The 27,722-nt window shown below is 33.7% G+C and overlaps 2 protein-coding genes across 3 annotated transcripts in view; one reads left to right on the forward strand and one right to left on the reverse strand.

Moving 5' to 3' along the window:
- Positions 1–27,722, forward strand: part of LOC126851428 (metalloproteinase inhibitor 3) — a 154,852-nt gene that overhangs the window by 85,301 nt on the left and 41,829 nt on the right. The gene's annotated exons all lie outside the window — the stretch shown is intronic.
- LOC126851378 (uncharacterized) lies at positions 1,010–26,652 on the reverse strand. The gene is given in 14 exon segments (XM_050595284.1): positions 1,010–7,340; positions 7,342–8,413; positions 9,273–9,515; positions 10,710–10,853; positions 11,285–11,459; positions 11,640–11,739; positions 11,852–12,023; positions 12,661–13,015; positions 13,986–14,111; positions 14,226–14,347; positions 22,629–22,793; positions 24,119–24,314; positions 24,895–25,532; positions 26,562–26,652. Coding segments are annotated over 13 exon segments (6,543 nt in total). The 5' UTR covers positions 25,267–25,532; positions 26,562–26,652; the 3' UTR covers positions 1,010–4,039.

Genomic DNA, 27,722 nt, shown 5'->3' on the forward strand with positions numbered 1-27,722 from the left:
TTCTGCATCGGCGAACATCGGCCTGTTCAATCGTGCGACGCGGGATCGCGGGCTGGGAGTACTTTCCAATTCGGCGATTATTTGGACGGGTCAAAGGTTTCGTTTGTTTGCTTGCCCGTTTAGCCCGCCGGAGCCTTCGTAATCGCGTGTTTGCCGAGGGAGCTGGCGGACATGTAACCCCGGACACCTCTTGATTGGCAAACATGCATATTTTATCCGCGGCGACGCTCTCGCGCTCAGATAACGCGCACTGCCCGTATCAATTATTCGTTCTCTCGCTTCTCTTGTCCGTCTGTCTCATTCTCCTCCTCTTCCCTCCTCCTCCTCCTTTCCGAAATTTGATGCGGCTTTCTCTCTCTCTCTCCCTCTAATGGGAACGAGGTTTTAATTGAAATGTAATCCCAATTAAAACGAATCCGCAATCCTCGACGCACGAGTGCGTGTAATCATGTTAGCGAAATGAAATGTCCACTCGAGCACGAGTACGTGGCCGTTGCAGAGAGAGCGAGCAGTTTTGCGAACGGTAATCGAACCGTCCTATTCTTTTTTTTGGAGAGTGTGAGCAAGTATTTTTTTCACGGATATGGATATATCATTATCACTCACATTTATGATACGCTCTTGCTTCGGACTTTGCAATAAAAAAAACTGACTATTGATTTTCTCAACCTGTTATACCCTGCTACATTAAATAAAAGTGCGTAAAATCAATATAAAAATCTAAACACGACATGAAGAAGTATTATTGCAAAATTATCAATCAATCGAAAGCATATTCTGTCAATCAAAATATTTCACGAGCGTGAAATATTAAAATATCTGAATTAACAAAGTATTAAAATAATTTTAATATAAAAATAGATTAAAAAAATTATGTACGGTATATGTATCGGAATATTGTTTAGTGAAATAATTAATTTTTTTTATATTTGAGAAATTACTGTAATCGGAATCGCACAGAGATTTTTCTGTTGGATGATAAAATTTACGCGGGTTTTATTCACTTTCTCAATATATTTATTCAGTTTCTTTATCCATAACGACTTATCATTCTATGCAATTCAAATATACAGTCTTATATCTGGCACGCGACTCGCACTGTGTATATACAATAATTTTCTCAAAACATCACGTAACAATATTACACACGCACCCTTAATCCTTAAATATATCCCCTTTTTTCTTTCTAAACGAGACTTAGGATACTTTGATACATAGGATTTGCATTTTATTCGACGCGCTACACGTTACACGATACCTTTATTCAGGCTACGCATATTCATCTGCCACAAATTCTAATCGATCTCGGTATCTTGATCCAGTAGAAAAACGCTACTCATCCGTACATGTTGCAACGTATGCTTCGGTAAATATCGAAAAATGTCGAGAAGCTTAAATAACATTATGAACTGAATTAAGTGTACATATTGTCGAGCAGTTTTATTTCCAGTTAAATTTTTAACAAAGTGAACCTAATTTCTCCGGATGCGCAATGAGAGTGCAGAATACTGACAGCGGTTGACAGCTCGTAACATTAGCAATAGTGTTAACGGTGCGATTGTATCCAATAATTTACTCGATAGCATTATTAACTATTCTTAACTATCCTCTTATTTAAGCTATCTTTGTATTTAAATGTGCCATCGCTTTTCTTTTTAGCACTTTTACGAATACTTTCTATATTTCACAGGCATATTTCTGAAACTACTTTCATGAATTCAATCGATGTGATAACTAAATAATGATAATCAAAGTTAATACTATAACTTTTATGCTCTTAAGTTTATAAGGTATATAATGTATTCTGTTTGTATACCGACTATTGACAAGACATATTTAGCACTCCATATTATATGATTTATATGGTATGCGTTAATAAATCAAATGAAATATTTATATTATGTAAGAAAAACTTAATTACAATATCAAAAGAAAAACATCTACAAATTTGGTGTTTTTTTTTTCTGGAAGTTTTTTTTATCAACAGTTCCATACATTTTTTCTTTATCAATAATTTTCTTATATGACAATTGACAAGTATTATTCGGTAAAATGGACGTGGAAAATGTGTGAACTTTTGTACAAGATGTATAGCATTTAGAAATTGAGAAAGATCGAGTGAGTAGAGAGTAAGATTAGTGCGATTCTTTAGATAATCTCTGATTAATAATGCATGAATTTAATTTATATTTTAGTATTTTTGTTTTTTATGTAATATATAAAAGAATCTAGAATATATATAAATTTTTTGTTAAATTATTAAAAGAAAGAAAGAGTTTATTAAAAGAATATATAATTAATTTAACAATTAAATTATATAATATTTTAATTATATAATATTTTATATGAATATGTTATCATCTTGTATGTTATCGTTCTCTAAACTATCACAGATGATTGAAATATTCTAGTAGGCTAACCATAAATTATATAGGTGCGTTGATGCGTGAATTGTATGAAAAGGAAAGAATTACGATTTTTTTTTTTTCTGCATACTGTGAGTTACAGATGTATTTTTCTTATATTCAAGTAGGCTGTAAACCGAGTAATTAAATATCTCGATAAGAAACATTCAAATCGTTGCGGTAAAATAGGAAACTGTCTCGTGCGAATTTCTTAATGCGAGTAAATTTGTTATATATATATATATATATAGAATTGAAGCCATTTTTTGTGAGCAAGGATTTAAACTCGTAATTCACAGGTTCATTTAAATTGCAGCTCATTCAAGCAATCTGATTTTATATTGCGCACGATAATATGAATATTTCTTATTAGAAACATCTAAAAATACTATTTTTATATTTTTTTTTTTATAAAAAGATTCTGAAAAGAAAAGAAACAGATAGAGAGAACCTTGTCAAGTTATTTATGTAACATATAGCCAATAATTGAAATTATACAATATATATACATTACAATCTCTCCATCTCCTTTACATTTAATTTATATTGCATAATTTGCTTAGAATTATATAGATTTATATAATAAATTTGCCCAAATATACGAACAAAAAAATTAAGCTTTATATTGATAACTTATAAATTTACATCGTATATCGTTTTTTTCAAAATAAATCATACTATAGATTTCTATTCTTTTGCCTAGCAGTTAGCAATAGTACAATTAAGATGTTGACATTTCGTAAAATTCTCTTAATTAAGTATTAACCTAAATTTTGAGAATTTTGCGATCGATTTGGCATATTTCGTAGGAAATTTTGAGTTCAAAAGTGGAGGGAATCGGAGACATTTAATTATAAATTTAACAATTGTGTTATGCGAGCGTTGCAAGTGCTGTGGTATTTTGTTTGGACTTTTTTTTTTAAACAACAATTTGAATAGGATTATTTGATTATGTGTGAAGCACATTAATGATGAAATAAAGGACTGAAAGCGAGAGACACGTGTGACCGAATGTGGGAATTGAATTTATCATTAATCTGCTTTACCCGAATTTGCTATTTCGTAATCGCGTCAATAACGCACGACGTATTATTTCAGCAATATTCCCAAATTTAATTGCATTCATGGAGATATTATTTTGCATTTATCGCGATTATGATATAATGCTCGCGCGCAGTTTCTGTATTAATTTTTATATTATTATCGATTATTAATTTTCGCCATGCCTGATTTTTCTCAAAACAAATCTGTGTGCTTTCTAAAAATAAGATTTATTTGTAATTCGGAACTATCCGATCGAGCACTTACATGACTTTACTTTATTTAATCATTACCTTAAAACTATGTTACGTCTAATCAAGCTTATCATCAAATTTATTTAACGGTGTTGGGCATTACGATTTAGGAATGCTTAGGCGATAATTTTTTTAGGCCCACTTTGTTAAATTCGGAAAATTGATACGCGACTCATTGAAACGCATCGGGTGTGCTTTGTTTTGCGTAAAGTATATAAGAATGTATCGAAATACGATTGACTGGCGAACATAGACATTCCTTTTCGTTTTAATGTATCAGCTCACATATGAACTTTCGCGTGGGTCGAAAGCTCTATCGCTTCGACAAATCACTGAGCACTACGATTTTTTCAATTGATCGAAATCGGAACTCTTCGGCGAATATAGACCCAACTTCAGTGTCAATTCTTTAGGTTTTCTTGTATTATTTCTAACGGGGAATGGACTGAAATGTGTCTTCGGACTCGGAGTAGTATCAACATTCTCGTCTTTATTCACGTTTTCCTCCATGTTACCTAGGCTCAACGTTGACTTCTTGTAATTATTCGATCCCTGACTCGTTAAATCTCCATACTTGCTGACGTTTATTTTGCTCGGGGATTCCGGATGCGAGACAGGCCTTTTCGCTTCATTTGTTAGACTTGGTGATAATTGCGGGGTATAATGATTTGGACTAGAAGAGAAATATTGATCTCTGTATTGACGACACGGCGATAACACATTATAGTCGCGATGTCTTGTTGACAAATATGAACCAATATCCGACTCTGTCTCTACCATAACATGTGATAACGTGCCTAATGGTTTATCGTAGTCTGTGTTTCTGACATAAGAATATTCCTTCGGCGACAAGGTACTGTACTTATGACGTAGAAAATCCGACTTATCGCTAGAATAGTCCTCGATATCCAAACACTTCTCTTCCTTGTTGATAGATTTCGATGGCGTTTTATTATTATCTTTACCGTAATAAGAACTTGCTGCGTTTAAGGAAAACGTCGATTTAACATCCTGAATAGGTGCATATTCACCGCCAGTCGGCTTCGGCAATTCATTATCGTATCTTACGCGAAACTCTAAAGATTCCTTAGATAATATCGGGCTCTTCAAATTCAGATCAGAGGGATCGATGGCGATTCTTGACTTGAGATCCATATATTTGAATGAATCATCTGGTTTATCGTACGTGATATAAGGATTGTCCCGCGGCGATCGCTTGCTTGGGAAGTCGAAGCTCTTGTAAGACTCATAAGTTTTCTTGAGCGGCGTTGTATCGAACGGGCTTGTTTTTGACACGTATCTCGTCGCGGGCAAGACTTCCGGATAAGGCAAGGTATCAGAAATGTACGTAATGGGAGACAATCGTTTCGGCGATATTTTCAGAGGCGTTTCCGGCAGCATCTGCGCAGTTGAGATCTTGTTGAGCTTTTCCAGCTCTATGTAGATATCTATGTCGCTTTTGGGCGACATGCTTTTCTCGTATTTTAATGTCGCAAACGGGAATTTTTCCGACTGTATCGCAGCTTCGTGCATTGATTCCAAGTCGCTTCTGGTCTCGATGGAATCATTAGAGGATTTATAAGAGAATACGTTCGTCGAAATGCTGGTGAGATCGAGACTCTCCATCTCGCTTATGTTCTGGCTAGAGGAACCTTTCTCCAAATTAATCATGCTCGGTGGAGATTCCTCCTCGTAGTTTGCAAGCAGTTTAGAGAGTTCCGCGTTTATCTTATGATCTATGAGCGCCTCTCGCGTGTTCAAATATTCGAGCGATATGATCTCGTCTACGCCTAAGTGATCGATTTGTTCCGTCTCGTCAATGAGGGAAAGCTTTGATAATTCTTCATTGATTTTCGCATCGAATTCCGATACGCTGGTGGCGCTCATATTGTCGAAGTCTTTGAAATTTATTCGTGCCAATTCCTCATTTATCTCATGCTCGTTTAATCCCATTTTTTCGAGAATCGGACTGAATATCTTGGAAATTTCTTCATTTATCGGACTAATAGTAATTTCCTTGGATATCTCCTCCAGATCTGGTAGACGTTTCTTTGCCTGACAAGCCAGTATCTTGTGCAATATTGCTGAGTTTTCTTGAATAATTTTTAACGCCCTGTCGCTACTTCTGCGTCCGTTATCGCCCTTTTTACGCGGCTTTACTTTCGTCCATACACCGACTTTCGATTCTCTGCCATCGTCCGTATCGCTGTTATTTTTGTTACATGCTATGCTCTTTAATATACTATCGCTATTCTCGTCGATGTTGATTTTAGGATGCACTACGTAAGATTTTCTACCCTCGCTAGTTATATTTATATCCGGGATCTCTAGTCGCCGTTTCGAAAAGCCGCTCGCTGAATTGCTGAAAGTATCCTGCCGTCTCGCTTCTAAACTTTTCATATTCTCCCAGATGTTACTCGACTTCTTTGTTAGCATATTAGTATCGGAACCATCACTAAGAGCTTTTGCTTCTAAGTGCTTCATGTCTTCCAGGATATCGCTAGACCTTTTCTTTGCCATAGTCGTGTTGAATTCATCGGTCGAGATCGAGGACTTCAAATCGGTATATCTCCTCTCCAGACTGCTAGAGCTCCTCTCGGTTAGACGCGATCGGTCTCTACGTCTGTAATTGTAATTCAGATAATGCTTGTCGAACTTCTCATACGGCAATTGAGGCACTATATCCTTTTCAGAAAGCGGATCGTCCGTATTGTCATCAACGTAATCTCCGCATTTGCGATGCGACTCACTATCGATCGATTCGTAAGAGCTCAAATCAGCTTTACTCTTTTCCCTCGATGTGTAACTCGCGTTCAGTTCTGTATTCAAGCCGAATTGCGGTTTAACAAACAGATCGTTTCTCTCGGAGACTCTCTCGGAGATTCTCTCGGAAATTTCACTTCCTTTAGTTTCGATTGATTTTGTTGAGATACCTATTTTTGCTTGATATCCAGAAAACTTGCCCGAATCTTTCGAATTGATTGATTTCTGATCGGGCGACGTTTCAGTGCTGTCTTCGCTGCATCTTTGTTTGCTTGCACCGTACGGCGACGGCGTTTTCTGATTAGGATTTGCGATAGGATAAAATGGCGAAGTAGCGGTGCTTAAATCGAGTGGCGAATCCGACACGTTATCCTGGCCTCGTTTACCATAGTTCGAGGTATATTTTATGGAATTGGCACTTACGGGCGATTGCAGATCGGAACTGAATGATCTCTCGGAAGACTTAATTTTGCTCGGGCTGCACGAATCGCTGGAGCTGCTAATTACCAATTTCGGGCTCGTCTCGGACTTGTTTCTCAGAGAATCCGTACTAATTGGAGTTGACGGACTCGATTTCTCGTACGACGTTTTCTTCGTGATCGGTCTCGGATTGTCGTGCTCGATATCCGAACCCATGGAATGGAGAACGAGAGTCTTGGAATCTGAGCTAATGGACGAACAAGCCGATTTGTTTATCGTGAAGTCATGAGAATCCGATCTGATTGGTGTTCTCGGGCTCATTGTCAGACTCGAAGGCTTCGAATCGGGACCCATTGTCTCTCCAGAGCTAAATGACTTTGTGCTCTCCGGAGATTTTGAACTTTTCTTCAAGTCAGAATACGATTTCATTTGCTGCTTGTCGCTGAAAGCATCTCTTTAATACCGCTTCAGGACTTGTCAGATTTCCTGAATTTACCGCAACATTATATATCTCAGATGATAATTTCGTTAGTTTATTATCCATTGTCATCGGAGAAATCGGAAGATGACCTACAACGTATCTCTTGGAATAAAAAGATGATGATTCTGTCGCGATATCCAAAATTCTGTTACTCGTATCTGTATCGTTCGAATTGTTATTGCTTTTAGAATCAGGATAAACTCTGCTGCAAAATTTCGAAGTGAATTCGAAAGGTTTGTCGTTACTGTCTAAAGGCGCAATAAATTTATCGTAATTTTTATCCAAAGAAATGCTTGTTTCTTCTTTGGAATTATCTTGTAATGTATTCGCAGTTAATTCCATTATGTCCGTCTTAAGGCCTGTATCACTGCTAATCTGAACAATTTCTCTTCTTTCCTCTACATCTTTCAGTCGATCCGTTTTGTGCATTAGAATATCATCCATCTTTTCCTCGAGATTAGATTGGAGATTTAAATAATCGTAATTATTCATAGTCTTCGATAAACTCACATCCTCACTCGGCGTATAATCGACGAAATCCTGCGACTTACATTCCGTTTTTTTCGCCTCTGATTTCTTGTTCGAATAATCACTCGTCAACAATAGCTCATCGTTATCGCGCGTACTTAATATCCGAGGAACTGTCGTGTTATTGTCATCCTCCGCCGAAAGTCTTCGTATTTGATCGGTGATCTTGGCGATCGAAATTTCAGTTAAAGACGAGGTTTTATCGCTGCGTTCGATTCCGAGAATCGGATCTGCCTTTGATTCCATCATCGTTGGGCTCTTAATATACGAACGCGCAGGTGTGCTCGCCGAAGTCGATGAACCTTCGACGCAAGCATGCTTTTCGTCATCCGTGGCCATGACGTAAGAGTCGGACGCTGACGTAAGCTCCTCGCTATCGACGTCGCTCAGATGATCCGGCTCGTCGCACAATTCTGTTGACGTGCTGTCACTATCGCTGTCAGCAGTACCCCGGCTGGGCGACGTCACAGATGACGTTTCTGGAGGCGACTGTAAAAATGCTGTACCAAAAGCATCAACATCTGCAACATAAAATAGAGAATATCAATAAATTGCTTACAATATTAAAATAGCAATTAATCTCAAAAACGAAGATAACAATTAACAAATAATAATTATACCACAAATGATAAATATTAAACAACAGGAATAAATAACGTTTTAGAAATAATATATTCGTTATAATTTATGTATATATATTAATCTTGACTCGTATTTGAAAGAAAGTAATTGGCGATAAAGCGACGACTTGGCAAGAGGAAGCACAGAACTGGTTGTTGACCCTATCTGCCACACCTGCATCAATACTAATATCGAACGTGAAACAGGTGGTTGATTGTATAGGGAATTGGAGGTTCAACAGTAGATAAGCGACATGATGAGTCTTACTATAGGTAGATAACAGAACTACTTTACTTTCCGTTGGTCACACTTGCCATGAGTAGGTATAGGAAGTGATATCGTAGGTTCAATATATATAAATGATTATTCTCAATATTGTGATATTTATTATATATAGTTGAGATTCTGAGCTTATTTTCATAAATTGAAATTCATTTAAATTAAAATAATAAATTTACTCAATTATTAAAGACATTTTTACTATTTTTACTATTATTGATTTTTTTATAATATTAATCATATATATATTTTTTGAAAATATAATTTTTTAATCATTATTTATAATTATTTATGTGTTTATATTACGTTATATCTTAGATATTGTGTAAATGTTTTGTGCATATTCAAGAAGTAGCTCGCATTATATTTATTTACATTCATGGCAAAAATATTTTTATGATATTTTCAAATCTCACTATCTTTCGTTTTTTGGAAATTACTTTTTATCCCAATAATTTTTTGACAATTAATTGCACTTACCACCAGCGTCGCCGGCCCTTTGTTTCGGTCTTTTCGCATCTTTCCAATGAAGCGTAACACCTTGTCTCTCTCTACGATTTTTTGGGCTATGAAGCGTTGTTGGCCGTAACTTCGATGTGGCAGAAGCAGACGGCAGACTCAACGGTCGATTCTTTCCACTTACGAGGGCATTTTTGCCCACTAATAGATGATTCATGGCTGTAGAAGTGGGCGGAGGTACCATGGTCTGTCTTGCGCACGCGGCTACATCAGAATATAAGAAATCGGTTAGAATAAGAGTAGTGCATATTTTACTATCAGACTAGATTGATTGAGATATAATTTTAATAATATCAAAATATTTTTGAATTATAAATAAGTTTTATATCTTCTTTGTTGCATAAAATGACATTTTTGGCATTGCATTTCGCTATTATGTTTTCTCTTAACTGCTATATCGATTTTAGAAAAAGATATTATGCGACATTAGAGAACTTATAGAATGTATGTTATTTCATCTTATATTTTCATTATAAAATATAATTCAGTATTTTTCAATAGTTATCTTTTTATCGTAGTTAAAATTAAAAAATAATTATAATATTATAACAAAAATATTGTCAATTTTCAAAATAAGTCTTATTTTTTCAAATATATTTTTAATCGATTTATTTCTAAATTTTATTTTGAAAAATTTTGTCTTGTGTGCTTTGTACGAAAATTTTAATTTTGCTTCAAAATTTATCAATGTATATCAATTAAAAATTATTATTTATTACATAAGAATTTCATTCGTTAAACAGCTGTACAAAGTGGCTACTTCAAGTTGAAGCGAAACAAACAGGAGCGCAAACGCTGTGTTCGTGATAGGTCAAAATATCTCGAAAGGTCAAGACGTTGTTATCATATATTCTCATCCGGATGAAAATATGATGATAGTATCCAACCGTAAACGTGCACGAACATGAGTTCGGTTTCATTCGTGAATATGGAATGATTAAGCTACGATGGCAAGTAGAACGCATCGTAATGCATCATGCTGCTCATAAATTCTTTTATAATATGTATCGTAATCGTCAAATCTACGCGTTTGTTTTGATCGCAAGATATAATGCGCAATTTAATTTTCGCCAACGCTATATTTCGATAATTTCGAATAATATTGACAATAGAGAAATTGTTGTGATTTGTTGCTATAATATATATATATATATATATATATATATATATATATATATATATATATATGAATATGCATATTATGCATAGACCATTAAATATCATTAGTTTGTAACAATACGTTCCTGCTTTTACGTGCTTTTAACTTAAGCAATGTATAATTTTTACTATAATTAAAAAAAAAAAAAATACATAACAATTCCAAAACTATGCTATTCGCACATTTTTTAGTCTTTTGAAATATTTAAATCTTTTTTTATTTAACATTTATTTTATTACCAGAGAGTATTATGTGTGCCTGCCGCTGCCGTTCTCGCAGTTTTGCATATTGCTGCTTCAATGTACTAATATCGAGAGCAAGGCGGTCTCGATCACTGCTGGGTGCAATCGCTTGTAATGCTCCTATTGTCGAAGGTATACGATCTGAAATTGATCATTTCTTTTAACGATTAGTAAATATTATTTTATAATATTTTAATCTTCCGTTTTCCATTTTTTCTTGTGCAAAATATATTTGATCGCAATCTAAAATAATAACTGTTAATCTATTATTCAAGATAACATTTACTGTAATTTAATTTTAGCATATTATTCTCCAAAGTAATGAAAATACGTTTTTCTTCTTTTTTTTTTTTCAGAAATTAGAACTAAAAAAACTATACTTTTAAATATATGTACATGTATATCTTATATTAAAATATAAACGAAGATTTATGAAACTGAATTCAATGCATATAGCTATAATACTGTAGTGATTCTAAATAAAATATGGCTATAAAACGATGAGTGTGACGTTGTCGCGTTTTTGATTTTAATATCGTTGAAGCACTACGGAATTTATTAACGGTAAACACCTTTTTTTATACGTTGGGCCATGTTGAACATGGCAGCCGTTACAGCCACTCTCTCATCCTCTTCCGCCTCGCTGTCATCGTCGTCACTCAGCCTGCGCGCCCATGGGGTGATGTTATATCGATGTTTGTCTCTCAAATTTGCTACACCTTGCAAGGGTCCCATACTAACGATATTCTGTCGAAACAATTCACAAATAAATTATATTATATCTGACAAAATGTCAGATATAATATACAACGTAATTTTTAATGGATAATATAATCAGAAGTAAGAAAAGCTTTAAATGATGCAATTTTCCTTTTTTACTAAATAATATTATCATTATTAAATATTATGTGAACGACTGCACTGCACCTTTATGAGGTTGTTTGTGTCGGTGAATTCTAGCATCTCTCTCGTAAGTACTCCCATTATACTGTAGAACTCATCCGCTGATGTTACGGCCATTATGCGACTGCAGGAATATCGGTTATTTTATTTATCCGTTGCAATCATTTAAGAAGTAACAGATCGATTTTTGTCACGTATAATTTTGGTGATCTATTTAATTCGAATTTCAAACTTACTTCGAAAGGCCTTCCCAGATAGCGAGCGCCGTTCTAAGGAGCACTTCATTACCTTCGAGAAATATCAGATCCCAGACACGAAGTACTGCTTCCTGCGGTAAGCAATGGCAGAAAAGCGTAAGAAACCATTGCATAGTGAACACATTCGTGAGCGGCGGTTCATAGCTATTTCCTGAAAAGCAAGATTATATCTATCATTTATACCAATTAAGAGAAGTAAGATAACAGCAATAAAGTCAAATTAAATTAAATTATTTCGAGATTCTTGCCATTGCAGTAAATTATAATTTTTATGATCTAACGGATTTTTGTTGTAGATACATATGTTTCAAACAAATAGTATTTGTAAAACAAGCGTTAATTAATTATTTCAAGGTATTATTAATTATTTCTTATATTAGTCTATGAATAAGATGTAATTTAATTTCAATTTAATTTTTTTTTTTTATATAATAATATAGCCAGGATATTGATGAAGACTTTTGAAAATCTCTTCATCAATATCCTGGCTATATTTTATATATATATATATAAAAAAAAATTAAATTGAAATTAAATTACATCTTATTCATACACTAATATAAGAAATAATTTGTTATTACAATATCGCACACACAAGTGTATAAACTTTCTATCAAGAAAGTAAAAGCATTCCACACGTCGGATATTCGTTCAACGGAGCTATTTGTACTTCAATCTTTTCTGCTATTTTCTACTAACATAATCTCGCGGAGACATGTCCTTGTATTATTAATATTTATTCGGATATAAAGAATTTTGTCTCTTTACGTTTTATCAACCCGACTTACCCGTCGCCTTATCCTTCGCGTCATTCTGAAGTGCCTCGAGGTGCTTGGACAACTTTGGCAGTCTCGAGCGCAGGAGATCTCGAAATACCGCCATGTCCACAGAGAGGCCGCGTAAATTATCGGCGAAATAACCGTCCGGTAGAACACCTTCTATCAGATATATCATCACCTTCACGGCCGAGGATTCGGCGCGGTCCATCACTTGCAGGACGAGGGCGGCCAAAACGTTTAGACCCTGGCAATAGCCCACGGATTTGTTCCAACGGGCGAAACCAAGCAAAACTCGACGAAGCACCGCTTGATTATCCCGACCGGCGGCGCCGCAGAACAGGCTGCAGCCTGTCCTGTGCAGATCCTGCGAATCGTAATGTCTTTAACGCCGACGAATTAGCTAAAGACGATCGCTTTGGTACTTCGAGTCTTGTAGCAGAAATGAGATTAATTTTCCATAATTTATTTTAGGCTTTTGATTAAATTTTCATCATGCTTGTATGTGAATGAATAAATAATTAATCTATCAGATAATTAATTTATCAGTTGATAAAACGAACGAACAAGGCTCGAAAAGCGAGTGGCAACGAAAATCTTGATTGAAAATAACGTAGACGAACAATAATTAGCAAATGATGATATTTACTCATTATAGTGATGAACAATCCGAGCTATATTGACGTAATTAATAATGAGTAATGTCGATCATTCTATAAATGTACGAAGTTAATACAATCTGACGCGATATCAAATTGCATAAGTATTTTTAGAACGGTGATTTATTTTAATTATGCACAGTGTTCGCGTTGATTCTAATTGCGTAATGTAATAATCAATTTTTAGCTTTCTACACTTTATTTTCTTTATATATCGCCTGAAACGTTTTTGCGCTACAGAGTTATGTTTGTTGAGCTCGATGGCTCATGCCAAGAATTATGTACAAGAGGCATCTCGAAGTTAATGGGGCCGCTATCTCAGTAAATGCGCCGAGATGCGCGTTCGGAGATACTCTCGCAGAATTAATCAGGTCGCCGTCATTCATTTCAAAGAATGGCATGACAAACTGAGCATGTCAGACAATATCATCAAAAGACAGAATACCGTTTCTTTCTCACGGTATTTGCATAATCGAGTTTCTTTCTTGTTGATTTGAATAATCGTCAAAAAATCTTAAGAACGCCAAATACTTACATAACATTGATATTCGTCAAAATATCGCAAGAGTAGAGGATTTTTATGCATTTTAACAGAGAGGTTATCATTTAGATCGAAGTTTCTATGCAGATACGCCAACACGTCCGGCGCACTTAGACAATATCTTATCGGCTACATACCTTCACGATTTGTATGCCAAGCTCTTCGTCGTCAGGATTACTCCACTCATTGAAACAGATCTTCTCAGCCTGCTTCCAATCTACGCCGTGTTTTTCTAGATGACGTTCCGCCAATGTTAACCATAACTATAAAAAGATTCCAGTTTATTTCTTTTTATCTACTTTTAGCAACAGGTACTTTAAACTTTTATTGTTCCTTCAGGAATTATTTTTTTTTTTATATAGAAGTAAATTACTCACTCTTTTCCGAAATTCTGGTGGTATCCCTCCTTGCAACTTGGCAACCATCTTCATGGCGTCTAGCCATTGCGTAATTTCTCCTGGTTGCGGACTCAAACTAAATCTCATTTTCGTATCTTCGACTGAAAAATTTAGAGAGAAATCTGTAATATATTTTTTTCTCTGATATCATATAACAGTTTGTTACTAGAACTTAATAGCGCGCGTATATATATACACAATGTTCTTGAAGTTTTTTGCATTAACAATAAGCCATCGACATGATTTGTAGAGAAAATATTACTTTATATCGTGAAACGCAAAAGCAAAAAAAGCGATTGCGTATTTAAATCAAGCTAAAAAATGTTTTAATCACAATGAACTCGTGAATTATTTTCTAGCGTCTGCTTCGAATAATTTGAATTTTTTTATTGTCGAAATTATAATGACCGTCTCGTTCGATTGAATATGAACGACTGATGAAGTCGCGAAGCGAAGCAAGCTCGATCGCCTTTAACATTTAATGGAAGGGTCGTCGCATAATCGTTTCTATGACAACCACGGTTGAAGGATTGCCGGGATAGTTTGAGTAGAAATAATTCTGTGGAAATTTGTAGGATACTAGAGAGTTATTCATGCGTTCATGTACCGGCAAAACTCCATGTGTTGGCGGATCGAAAGTATTTAATTTCCATGCGGATGGATCGGTGTAATATAGCTTATTGTCATCTCGCAACGTTTTACAAACGAACGAGTGCGGCTTGCGATAGAATTCTATTAATGGTTGAATAAACTATGCCAGACATATGCGCTCAAGTGTGAAATCAATATAATTTTTGCTATTAGCAAATTTATATTTTATATTGTGTTAATATTTTTTTTTACAATATCAAAAGTTTTTTGTTAGAATTTTTAAATTGTTACGTACTATTATTTTATATTATTTATTGCTCAACCACAAATTTCTGCATTTCTGGAAATTGCGCGAAATAGAAATAAAAATAAAAATACTTCCTTTACGTTATTATAATAAAATAAATATATGTTTTTCTACATTTTGCACAAACTTTGCTCAAAATTTTTGCTACACAACATTGAGTCAATGTTGTATGTTTAGAGAGGTTTATAGTTGAAGCTTGCAAATTACAGGTAAAGACATGGTTACACTGCTATAAATTTTACTACCACTTTGAAATAGCATCAGAAAACAAAGCGCAACGAGTTGTCACAAATTAAATTGCGCCATGCACTAAATTTTACGGATACTCCAGCGTTGACAAACATATAACAATTCAACTTGAAATACGAATTGTGCCCAGTATGGAAATTGCGATAAATACATATGTCGCAGCAATTTATTTTGATAATTTTGTCTACGAATAAGTAGATTTGCTGCAAGATAATTCATACGCATATTTATGTACATATATATAAAATTTCGATCGTACAAATAATATCTATAATTAATTAATATTTATAATAAAGATATCATTTTATTTTGTCAGTATTTTAACACTTTAATTAAAAATTAATAAATTAAAAAATTTTGTTTACGCAATACGCTTTTTTATCTTTTCACATTTTGAATTTTTACGTAAATTATGCATCATTATATTTTTAGATTTATTTAATGACAATGAAAAAAGTAAGCTCTTTAAATAACTTTATACTTTATGTTATATGTTTCGAAATAAAAAGACTTTAATATCTACGGCTGAAAGCAAAGCAGACTAAGCTACATGATACTCTTTATAATATATTAAATTAATGTTATTAATGTTATAACATATTATAGCATGTATCGAATGTGGTATAGTTTATGCTCTTACAAGAATATACGACAGAATTTAATCTATCAACATTTAACTCACAAGCTAATGCATGTATGTGATTTACAAAGCTAATTACGTGCTACGTATATGTAATATTAACATGCGAGATAGATTTACAAAAACTGCCGTTTCACCTTCCAGCTCTTCGTATCTCGAGGCAGAGCCGGTAGCATACGCGGCACCGGACGCGAGATTTTTGAGGGAGTTGAAAAATCCGTTCATTCTCCAATTAGAAGCGCCACTCTCTCTTCTTCATCTTTTCACTTTCATCTCTCCTGTCTCTTATTATATCGCGCCCACGATGCTCTCAACCGTTCTCGTGATTCATGATCGGTCGTCCGTCGGTTTATTTTAGCGATATTCTTTTTAATCGTAACGTATCGCGATGCTCCTTTCGAACGTGCGATATTTTTACTATAACTCTGAAAAGCCGATCGATCCGCTGACTTAATCGCGTATAGCAATGTCATACTGTATTTAGTAAAAATACATTTTCCTGATATTAAATTTATTAATCTGATTATATGTGAATTTATATTAATATATCATTTAATATATTGTTAAAATAATTTATAAAAGAGAGAGAGAGGGGGCGAAAGAGATAAATAAAAGTGTTAGTTGCGATAATAATAGCAATAAGGAACAATAATAATTGTTATTTAATTAAAATATGATTTGGTCATAATGTATGATAAACACTATATATGATGAGAAATATTAATATATTACATACAATATTACATATAACGTAATTATTACATATTTTAATTATTATTATTATCTTTTTATATCAAATAAAATTCATCTCTCTGGAAAATAGATACATTGTGGCATTATTCCTTTTCACGTTGCTTCTATGCCGTGTGTATATATCTGTACCACCTGTTACAAGCATCATAATGTACTGCATTACATATGCGTGAAATACGTTTGTATAAACATGGGAGATTTCTTCATATAATTTAATTTTGGATATCGAATAGATATTTGCTTATTATATATTATACATTAATTTTGAAATATATTTACTATATATATTTTATTTTCAACACATAACATATAAAAACTTTGCGATAGTTTGTTCGGAAAATCATGAGATAACCATGATAAGAGCGGCTAAGCCGATAACAGAATCGATTTTTACTTTATTCGCGGTTGATGAAACCGATAAAATGCTCGAGTAATTAATCCGATCGCGACTGATCGATTGCAATACAATTAAGAAGATGTATGCAGCATTTAACTTGAATTTATATTCCGCCATTTATCTTGTATTACTTTTGCTGTGCAAAATTATCAGATACATTTTAAGAGATCATCAAGTTTCGAGAAACTAAACTTCATTTACGGGAATCTGTATAATGAAAAAAGAAAATCATAAAGGAAATGTTGAGTTTTTGGAATCGCGATTTCAATGTCGATGAAAATAAACCGCTTGTGCGTGCAACATAAGCGGAAGAGTGAGAAGCGTGCATGCTTCAAATCAGTCACGGTTGTTGTAACTGTGATTTTACACATTGAGTTTTGATATGACCTAAAAATGCATATTTAACCGATAAATCTAGCAATCCAAATTTTTCATCATTGTACAAGGTCATGTTTATCGATTCATCGAAGCAAAAGGAAGCAGAAACTTTGAGAAACTTAAAATTTTATATGTTATTTTATATGTTACTTAAAATTTTATATATTAATTTAAATGCACTCCGGAAAATATGTACACTGCTTGGCTGCTAGTTTTTTGACAATTTCATATTTTCTTGATCAAATGTCAGGAACTCGTGTCAGTCATGTTTATATCCCATAAATATTTGACATCAATCAAAATATAATTCGATGTCTTTATATATAAGAATATGGAGCAAATTGGAAATTGAAGAAGATTCGATATTGCCCTTTAAATTAAACAAATCGTTAGTATTAATTTGGATTGAACGACATTTTATGAAAAGAAAACAATCTTCATAAATATTAAAAATTATTATTACTATATTTAATTTTATTTTCTATACTTATTTTAAGCTTTAGTATAACAAAAAGATTTTAAACACTAGTATCTTCCTGTCAAACACAATTTAATTTTGATTGTTTAATATGTTTTATTTTTGTACCTACTCTCTCTCTCTCTCTCTCTCTCTCTCTCTCTCTCTTTCTTTATTATTTCTTTTTTTTTTATTTCTTTGAGACCTGAATACAGATTGTTCTAGAAATCAAACGAGCAGTCTTATCTTTCCCACGAGATTGGCCTAATACGCGATATACAAATTTTCCTATTAAATTCATAAAGTGAGCGTGATTTAAACGTGCACTCCATCCGTTGTTCGAGCTGCTTTAATCGCGACTTTGGTACATCGGTTGATCAAGACAGTCGGTTGATCCACATACTTACTCGCGGCAGATGACATTAAATAAACATGGTGCTTTGACACCTTGACATAGCGAAATTAAAACGTCGTCGGGTCGTACCATCTTTACCGCAAGAATCAGCGCGCTATCGGACGATTGTCGATTATGCAGCACGGCACTATCTCGATATACATTGATACGCACACACTATGACGCCACGAATGCACCACGAGCGAACGACCTCAACGTGCATATCTGTGTCTCGCGCGACACGATTTTATGAAAGCATCGAAAAAAAACAAAAAAACGCGAACGGGTTCTTCGTGCATGCGTCTCTTAGCTGGTTGGCCGCGCACTCGACAACACACTCGATCCGCAAAATTTGCGACGTCGGCGTCGCGACGATGCTCCGACAGCTGTCCCAAGTGGAGCGTCTTTGTACGACGAATGCGTCGAGTCAGCTGAACAGCAACGGATAGACAGAGCGCGACATGCGCGCGCGCACAAACCTCGCGATATTAACGACGAAACGAGGGGATGCTTGCCACGAGGGGTGGCTGCCTACTCGTGGAATCCTGCAGTAGGCACTACCATCGTTGTTCCACGAATCGCCGTTTCAACCCCGTAGCGAGTGGCGGTGCCACTCCCGTCACCACGCACGCGCTCCACGCAGTTTTCCCACATCGTGCATTCTTTCACCCCCATATATCTGATCGTTTGAAGAAGAGTATATTCGAGACTGTCCCGTTTCGATTTGGATGCGCGGAATATATCTCAGAAACTTATCGAAAACATATGACTTTTTTTAGGCAATACATTGCCTAGTGTAATTCACTTCTCTTTACAAAAAGTCTAATCTTCTAGAATGCTCGTTGAATTTTTAATTAAACAAAAAATTTTACGCTTATATAATTTCTATGCGCTTATATTTATATTTAAAAAATGTGTATAATAAAACATTTATAACTAATTTATTATTTTTTCATTCATTATTTTATCGATTACTGAATTGATAGCATTAAAAGATCAGCATCAAATGACTTCTTAATCTGAAAAATATGATTTTTGTTATGTTAAGAAACAGTATCATTAATTTGATTGACAGAAACATCTAAAACATTAAAGTTCATCAAGCGCGTAGCGCGCTCAGTTGTCATTTTAAATAGAAAAGATTGATGTAACGTACTCGCAATGACTAACCTATTCACAGTTATACGCCGTAATAAATATCGACATGTGATGTAGTGGGCGATACACGGGTAATTAAATTTTTATTACGCTGAATAGTTTATCCGTTAAAAGATTAATAGGCTTCGATTAAATGGAGCAGCGTAACGCCAGTTTATCTAATGCGTAGCTTCTCACGAAGAGAGATTATTAGATCAAGCAAACATGAGATTTATATCCTCAAGGTTTTATGTTATTATAGAAATTTCATTATATATTCACGCCTATATGCAAAAGCACGCATCTTTGCAATGGATTATTTCTCAAAATGTAATAACATCGCGCATGTTAATTAAAACTGTGAAGTAAACTAGGAAATATCGTATAATGACTTATTTATCACAAAATTAATTATTATTATAAATAAAAAATTTCTGACATGCAATTAATCCTAAAAATCATTTGTATAGTTTTTATTTGAAATTCGTAAAATTATGAATTCATATTTTCTTCATTTATCAATCGAAAGAACAGAGTTCATTGTTAGACACAAGATAATTTATTGATGAGAACATTCGCGGGTTAAGGATTTACGTCTTCATTGATTTCATTCCTTTATAGGTCACTCAAAATAGTTAGTACTACGAGAAATAGTTAGCGTTACGAGATATCGAAGGATGTACATCTGTTGAATCGTGTATCTCTTTGATTGATATTCACATAAATGCGAACGTAATTTTGACGTTTTTGAATTTGATGCGAATCCTGAGTTTGCAAATCGTCACGATGAAATAATATGTTCATGACGTTGATTCAATTCAATTCGATCCGTATAGAATGCCGAGTTTCTCTTTGTTAATAACATGAAGCTGCTAACTAGTAATCAACAAATATCAATTTCAATGAACACTTATTATAGATAGAAGCTATAATTCTGCGCTTGAAATTATAATTTTTGTTATGTAAAGGGAGAGATACATGACTTTTACGTTACATCAATTTAATTACATCTTTGCTAATTTTTCTTAAAAATATAATTAACATAAATAATCTGAAAACTTCTAAAGAATTTATATTTTCTTTTATATTATGACACTATTTTGAATTTTACTTTTTTGATTTTGCTACACATTTAAAAATACAATTTTTTATTACACACGTACGTAATATAAGAAACTTATTTGAATAATCATGACCAGTTATTTATATCTAGCGTTACAAGTGTTACATTATGAAAAACGCCATTTAGGCAATCCATAATAATTGTTTTTAACATTAGGAAGTATAGTTCCGTATAGTGTAGTTCATTACGTGCTCATTTGATGCGAGAACAGAGGTGCGTTTTTTCGGCATTACTGGGTTAATGGCACGGAAAGAAAGTTCGTATAGATAATATTTGCGCGTCAAACCGAGATATCTCGAATCTATCTTATTCGGTATAGAAATGGTTCAAAAATACATGAGATCAATAAATCACGGATGATAACAGAACGGTAGCAGAACGAAAGAAACTGTAAGTAAAGGTATTATTCGTTATAAATGATTCGTCGATGTATGGATTCGTTAAATATGATAGGAGTTGAAATGAGATATGATTTGGATGTTTTCATTTTTTTTTTATTTCAAAAATCAATAATAAAATTATAAAAAGAGCAAAATAAGCATAAAATTTAAAAACAAACATAGCTTTTGTAATCGATCTAATTTAAAAAAATTTATCAAAATATAGTAATTAATTTGCAATTTGTTGATTATTATGTAGTTAATATAAATATAAACGTTCACGCGTTTACAATTGCAATGCAATTTCAAAAAGCTAAATAGAGAATTTTTTTGTATACAACACTTTTCGCCAAGTTGAATTGCAGGCAAATATACAGACACGGAATACGTATTTGTGTGAAAAGTTTATGATAAAATTGTTCCTTTATGGCAAAAAAAAAGTGTGCCGTCTCGCGCGCATTCTTCATCTCGAAGTTCATCCTTCGGGTTTATCGCGTTGGTTGAACGCCGGTAAGTCCGACAGAAAGGACCGACACGAGAAAACTTCCGCATATATTCTCCGCCGGCGCGAGCGCAACAGCACTGAAACTTTATCAATGACGCCACGTCGGAACTTTGTACGCGGAGCATGCGTGCCACGTTCTGGCGGAGAGACGCGGCAAAGTCTAATTATTGATCACCGCATCGCCGCATATGAAAGCTCGTTTCTTCGCGGCAACGGCAACTTGACGCCACGATTTCTTCGCGACACCCAGACGGGGATCACCGAGAACAGTCTTGACAGCTGAGCCGGTATATATTATGTCAGATTTTTCTAGCTCACATTCTTTGCATGTCACTCATCGTTGACAATAGTACGAATGCAATATGATGATATAAACGCAAAAAGCGAAAGAATTTCTGTAATGTATTATGTCGCAAAGGGAAAATAGAGCTCAGATGAAAGAGTATTTGAATACCACGTGAAAGATTGTTCTGTGCTTAAGTATACTCTGAATTTTGCACTTATTTTAAAGAGTAACAAAGCAGGGAATACTCAAGGAGAGTTTCTTTAATCTTTCATAACCTAAGGTATACTTTTGAATTTTTTGACAGTTCTTATAGAATATTTCTAACTTGAAATAGAGAAATTTTTTTTCCCCACAACTATTATTTATTTTATAAATTTGTAATAGCAGGCAATATATCTTTGGGGACATTAAAGGTTTGCCAACAATTTTAGAGAAAATGCTGTGCCGAAAATCTTCGAACGGTACTAATAATACCATGAGTAGACGGTTTCCTCTCTGCATAATTAAAATGTCTTACAGAACAAGAAGCGAAAGAAAGGTATTTTGTATCTCCTTTCGTTTATAAATATTGATAATTTTTAAGACACATTAATTAATTAATGATGGAATCGCAAATTAAAGATTAATACTATAATAGCTTGAATTATTCCTTAGAGTTATACACGCGTGACAATAAATTTTATGTTGTAAAGTTCAAGTGTTTGCGATAAGCATTGCACATGAAATGTTAAATAGTTTTTATGCATTAACGCATTAAAAATATTTAAAGGGAAATATTTACTTACATCGCTTAGCGCTGTGTGCTTGTAAGTAAGCCGTGATAATATCATATTGTTTATCACGTTTAACAGTAAGATAATCCTTTCGGCGCAGCTGACGGATAAGTAACCCGCCTGTGTGAATAATGTGGTCATGTAGAGTCACAAGCAGGATCTGCAGTTCATCCTTTCCTGTACATAAAATTATCCTCGTTGAATAATATGTGAATAATATTTATTTTTGACAAAAGAATTATTATTTTTATATACATATTTCTCAGAGATTAAAATTTAATATCGGTAAACGGGCGCTAAAGATTTAAAATGTAGTAATAACGAATTTAATAACACTCTTGTTATTTTCACTTTTGATTCGCGTAAAGAACGAAGGGCCACCGCACAAGCTTTTCATTTACATAATATTAAACTTTAGTTAATGCACAAAGAAAACAGTAACAAAAGCAGCACTACGTTACGATTTTTTTGATGCGTTGACTGAAGTGTAAGATTACGATATCCGAAGTTTACGGTCTATACTTAAAGTAATGTAAAATGTTATGGAAAAAACTTGTGCGGTGGCCCTTATAAGCTTTTCGTTTTTTTTCGTTATTGTGTCGTCCACGTATAAAACGCGGTTAATTCGAAAATGCTGAAAGCGCGAGAAACATAAAAGCTTGCATATTGCGAACGCATCAAACGACCGTACACGTTATATCGCGACAACCGTTTGAATTATTCATAAACCAATAGTTGCACGGTATCTCGAAAAATCTTTGAAAGAAATTTGCAAAACCGACGATAATACGGTGAATAATAATGTCGTTATTAAAAAAAATGAAAGATGGAGTAAGGCAATTCTTCGTTTTTCTTTTCTATCATTATTATAATGCACCTTATTAAACATAATTTTATCGTAAAGTCTTCATTGCAATTGTTCGAAAGAAAGAAAGCCCTTGTAGTTGATTTAATTAAGAAAAACGAGATCCGTTATTTGTTACATTATTTTATAATAAATATGCAATATTGATTTTTGATATAATCAAGTGAATGAGAGAGATCTCCTTTAACCGTGAACAAAAAATCAAAGAGCGTTACATCAAGCTTTTATTATTCTAGAATATGTATTAAAAAAAGAGAGGTTTCGGAAGCTTCCAGTTTTGAAAATATTCAATGCCTCATTAAACGCATTTATGAACCGCATAATATTTAAATTGATATTATTTACAAAAGATGCTTTGTAAACAATATTCGCTCTGCATTTTAGAAAATGTATTAAAATGCTATCTGTACTTTTCAGATGAAATAATTGAATATACATATATTTTTTGTGCGTAGCATATCATATAATAATGTTTATATTTATAATAAAAAAATCTTTTTATTCTATTGCTAAGTACTGGTAATAACGAATCGCGTTGTTTATTATCGAGAATTTCAATCAACACAAGATGCGAGCTTTCATGCATTTCTATTTTTCTGCGACGCCTATTTATTCCGCTCATATTGAATTGTCTTACTTTTCAATAGCAGACGAGCTTTCTGCAGATATTGATGTTGCGGGCGTGGTTTCAAGGACGATGCCGTTGATTCGCTTTCTGAACGTCCCCTGTCGCCCATCGGAATGCCATAAATGTCCAACAATAGTTGATCTACTAGCGAGGTAATCACAATTTCTTTCTGCAGCGGCGAACAGCGCAGAGGTGATGGGTATACCTAAAATGCAATCGTCAGATGATGTATTGTTTCTTTCCGGGAAAATAATGTAGAAGAGATTCATATAAAGCGATACTAATAATGATATGTATCAAAATTAAAAGAAACAAAAAGAAGAATGACTTTTTCATCTTGCATAATATTACTGTGACTACTTCTATTACTTTCTGGTAAAGTTATGGTATCAAGTTTCTCATTATAATATTATATATCTTCAGTTTATTCTGCTAGCACATATCTAGCTTATGCGTTATCGTCCGTATTGTCAGATAGAATATTAAAGAGTGATAAAAATATATGAAATGTTTAAGATATATATTTTACTATAAAATATACACGAATCAATATTCCATGTGTATTTATTGAGATAAATTTAGAAAACTTCTCAAGGAAGTCTAATCAATTTAAAATGAATACACATTCCAACTCCTACGACTTCGCATGCTAATGCCTAAGTCAACATTCTCAAACCAGAACAGGTAGATATCTATTCAAACTAAACCCGTCTATATCGCTGGCTCGCAATCTCCCTGACGAGGATTGATTGATCTAGCTCGAGTCGCATTGTACGAATGTTTACCTTGGGCCTTTTGGCGACCGTGTCACGACTGTCAACATTCTCATAATTAAATGTGATTGTGCTCGGTTCATCCCTTATAGATTTGCTGCGCCTTTGCCAGTATGATTTTGCGATATCGGCGCTTCTGGTCGACCGTTTGCTATTCAGCTTCATAAAATCCGGTCCGTCCAGAGTTTGCTGTATCAAGTTGCGCCTTCGTCTTCTGTACTCCGACGGAAAAGCGTAATCGTCCTGCTGGCAAACTGGATCTTGCGTCTGATGAGTGACGTAAACATCGCTGAACACCCGCTCGTTCTCCACCGCGACGCATTTTACGCGGTAACTGATTTCCGCGTACTTTCTTAGCGGTGTCACGTTGTAGCTCGTGATCATCGCTGAAGATCCTGGCGCGTTTCGTATATCGAATAGTGTATACGTATATCGATTCCACTGATCGCCGCCGTCGTTCGAATCTCAAGTTTCCCGTCGTATCGCCATCCTCACATTGGCGAACTTTGCTGCACCTTGCGTCGTAAAGCGCATTCGATCAATCTCCGGTTGCCTTTGTCGCCCGCAGTGTTTCCCGCAAGTTTAACTCTCGCGTAACAGAAAAGCAATTTCCAACGACATACTTAATGTCGTCAATCATCGATATGCTCCTGTATTAATTCACATTTACATTAACAAATCAGGTTATATCGTTTAGATTTTTTATTTACCGAGAATTTATATTTTTCGGATCCTGTCTTTATTTCGGGCATAGACTCAAGAATCTTCCGCTTGAAATAATTTGCCATTATTTTGTGATAAGCATCATCAATTCATCTTTATAAATCTTTGTAAATGACAATTTTTTTATTACCCAATGCACATCGAAAGATTCATATGAAGTGCGTAACATTATATATTGACATAAATTCGTGAGTACAAAAGTAATCGGAGATGTTATCTACATAATTGCAACCGCATATACTAATGGATAACCTTGGGACTAGTTACAGGATATGAGGCAATATGAGAGCATTGATAAATTAAAATCTCCTTTATATATCATTTATTTATTATTATATAATGTGTTCATTGTTATTTTTTTCATACATATATTTCAACAAATCTAGTTAAAAATGATTTAAACAGTAAAAAATATACTATCAATATATTTTTGTAAATTATTCATAAAAAATTGATTGATAATACTTATTATTGTCAAATTGTAACAAGTTTTTGCGAACATCTCGAGTTTATGCACGAGATGAAAATGAGATCTTAAAAATACACTGTTTATAATGTTTTGTATATGTGTGATACAAAAATATTAGCCTATGCAATAGACTAACAAAAAATAAAATTATTTTAAGATTTAATTTAGCCATAATTATATAACTTTATTAATCAGCAGACTAACTTTTTGCATCATTGGGAACAAATTATAGCATATCGTTCATTTACTTTATTTTTGATATAATTTATTTTTATTTTTAAAGGACACTTAAAGCATAAATACTATAGTTATAAAACGTAACACTAATCCGCGCTTCACTATACGTAAATTTTATTTTCAATGAAATTTATTTTCTAAAAAGTGTTTATTAAGTGTCTAGCTAGGAATTTTAAAATAAAAGTAATATAATAATAATGATATATACTAACACGTACACTATAATATTGCAATTTGAAAACCTACATACATATAGACGCGACTTTTGAATTCTTCCAACTTCTTGTGCGGTATATTTCTTATCACAAGCAAGTAATTTCCTTCTGGTAGCCAGACCACAACTGGAAGTGCTGGTGATGATAATCGTTTCATTAAGTCTATACCTACACGCATGTTGTCGCTTGACTTAGTTAATGGAGGTGGAAATGAAAAAAACGGATCGCATGTCTTTATTTTGTATCTTTATTTGCATTGCACACACAATACGTAAATCTATAAATTAAACATTCTCGTTGTCAGTTCTCTTTTGTGAGTTCTTTTTTCTTCTTTCCTGGACGTTTATATCTAGCACATAAAATTTTTAAAATGTTTTTCTGCAAATATAATATTGACTAATTATTATTCATTATTTTACATGAAAGCATCAGAGTCAGCAAACGTATTGTAGCATAATCATTATTGCAATTTATTTTGATAGAATTTCCTGTAATGTTTAATTTTTATTTTAAAAATAGTGAAATAATTCTATTTTATATTAATAATTATTTAAATTAAAATTTTAGGTAATTTTAAACTTAATCGTTAATACTAATTCGATAAAAAACTAGCCTAGTTCAATTATATATGATATCATTATTGTAGAAACAATTAATACTGTGTAATATGATTTAATATTAAAATAATATTAAATAATATATAAAGTAATATTAAAATAAATAAGATATAGAGCGAGGATATTTGTTTCACGCAGGGAGAAAATAAAAAATTCACGTATTATCACTTTGCCTTATTTAACGATAATTTGTCGTATTTCATCGCTACTGTCCTCGAAGTGGTTAGAAAGATAATTTCCATTATCGGTGTTGCGCGATAACATAACTCGCGCAGTGTAAAATATAAACTCTACTTGAATCCAAAACACTGTCCGGTTGTCTTATAGTTATTCACCTGGTAAGTCTGTTGACCCTAATCTGAGAACTGTTAGAGGGGGCCCGTATCTATGTCTGTATATGCATAAATTTCCATTTCTGTGTATAAAATTTAGCTGCAAAGTTTGAAAATATATATATATATATATATATATATATTTTTTTTTTCTTTTTTTAATATCTGTTTAAATCTAAAATATGTAAGATGTAAGTATTTTTTGAAGATTTTTGATACTTTCTTTATCTACGCAGATAACAAGTTA

Source organism: Cataglyphis hispanica, chromosome 8 (genome assembly GCF_021464435.1).
Source record: "Cataglyphis hispanica isolate Lineage 1 chromosome 8, ULB_Chis1_1.0, whole genome shotgun sequence".
NCBI classification, from domain to species: domain Eukaryota; kingdom Metazoa; phylum Arthropoda; class Insecta; order Hymenoptera; family Formicidae; genus Cataglyphis; species Cataglyphis hispanica.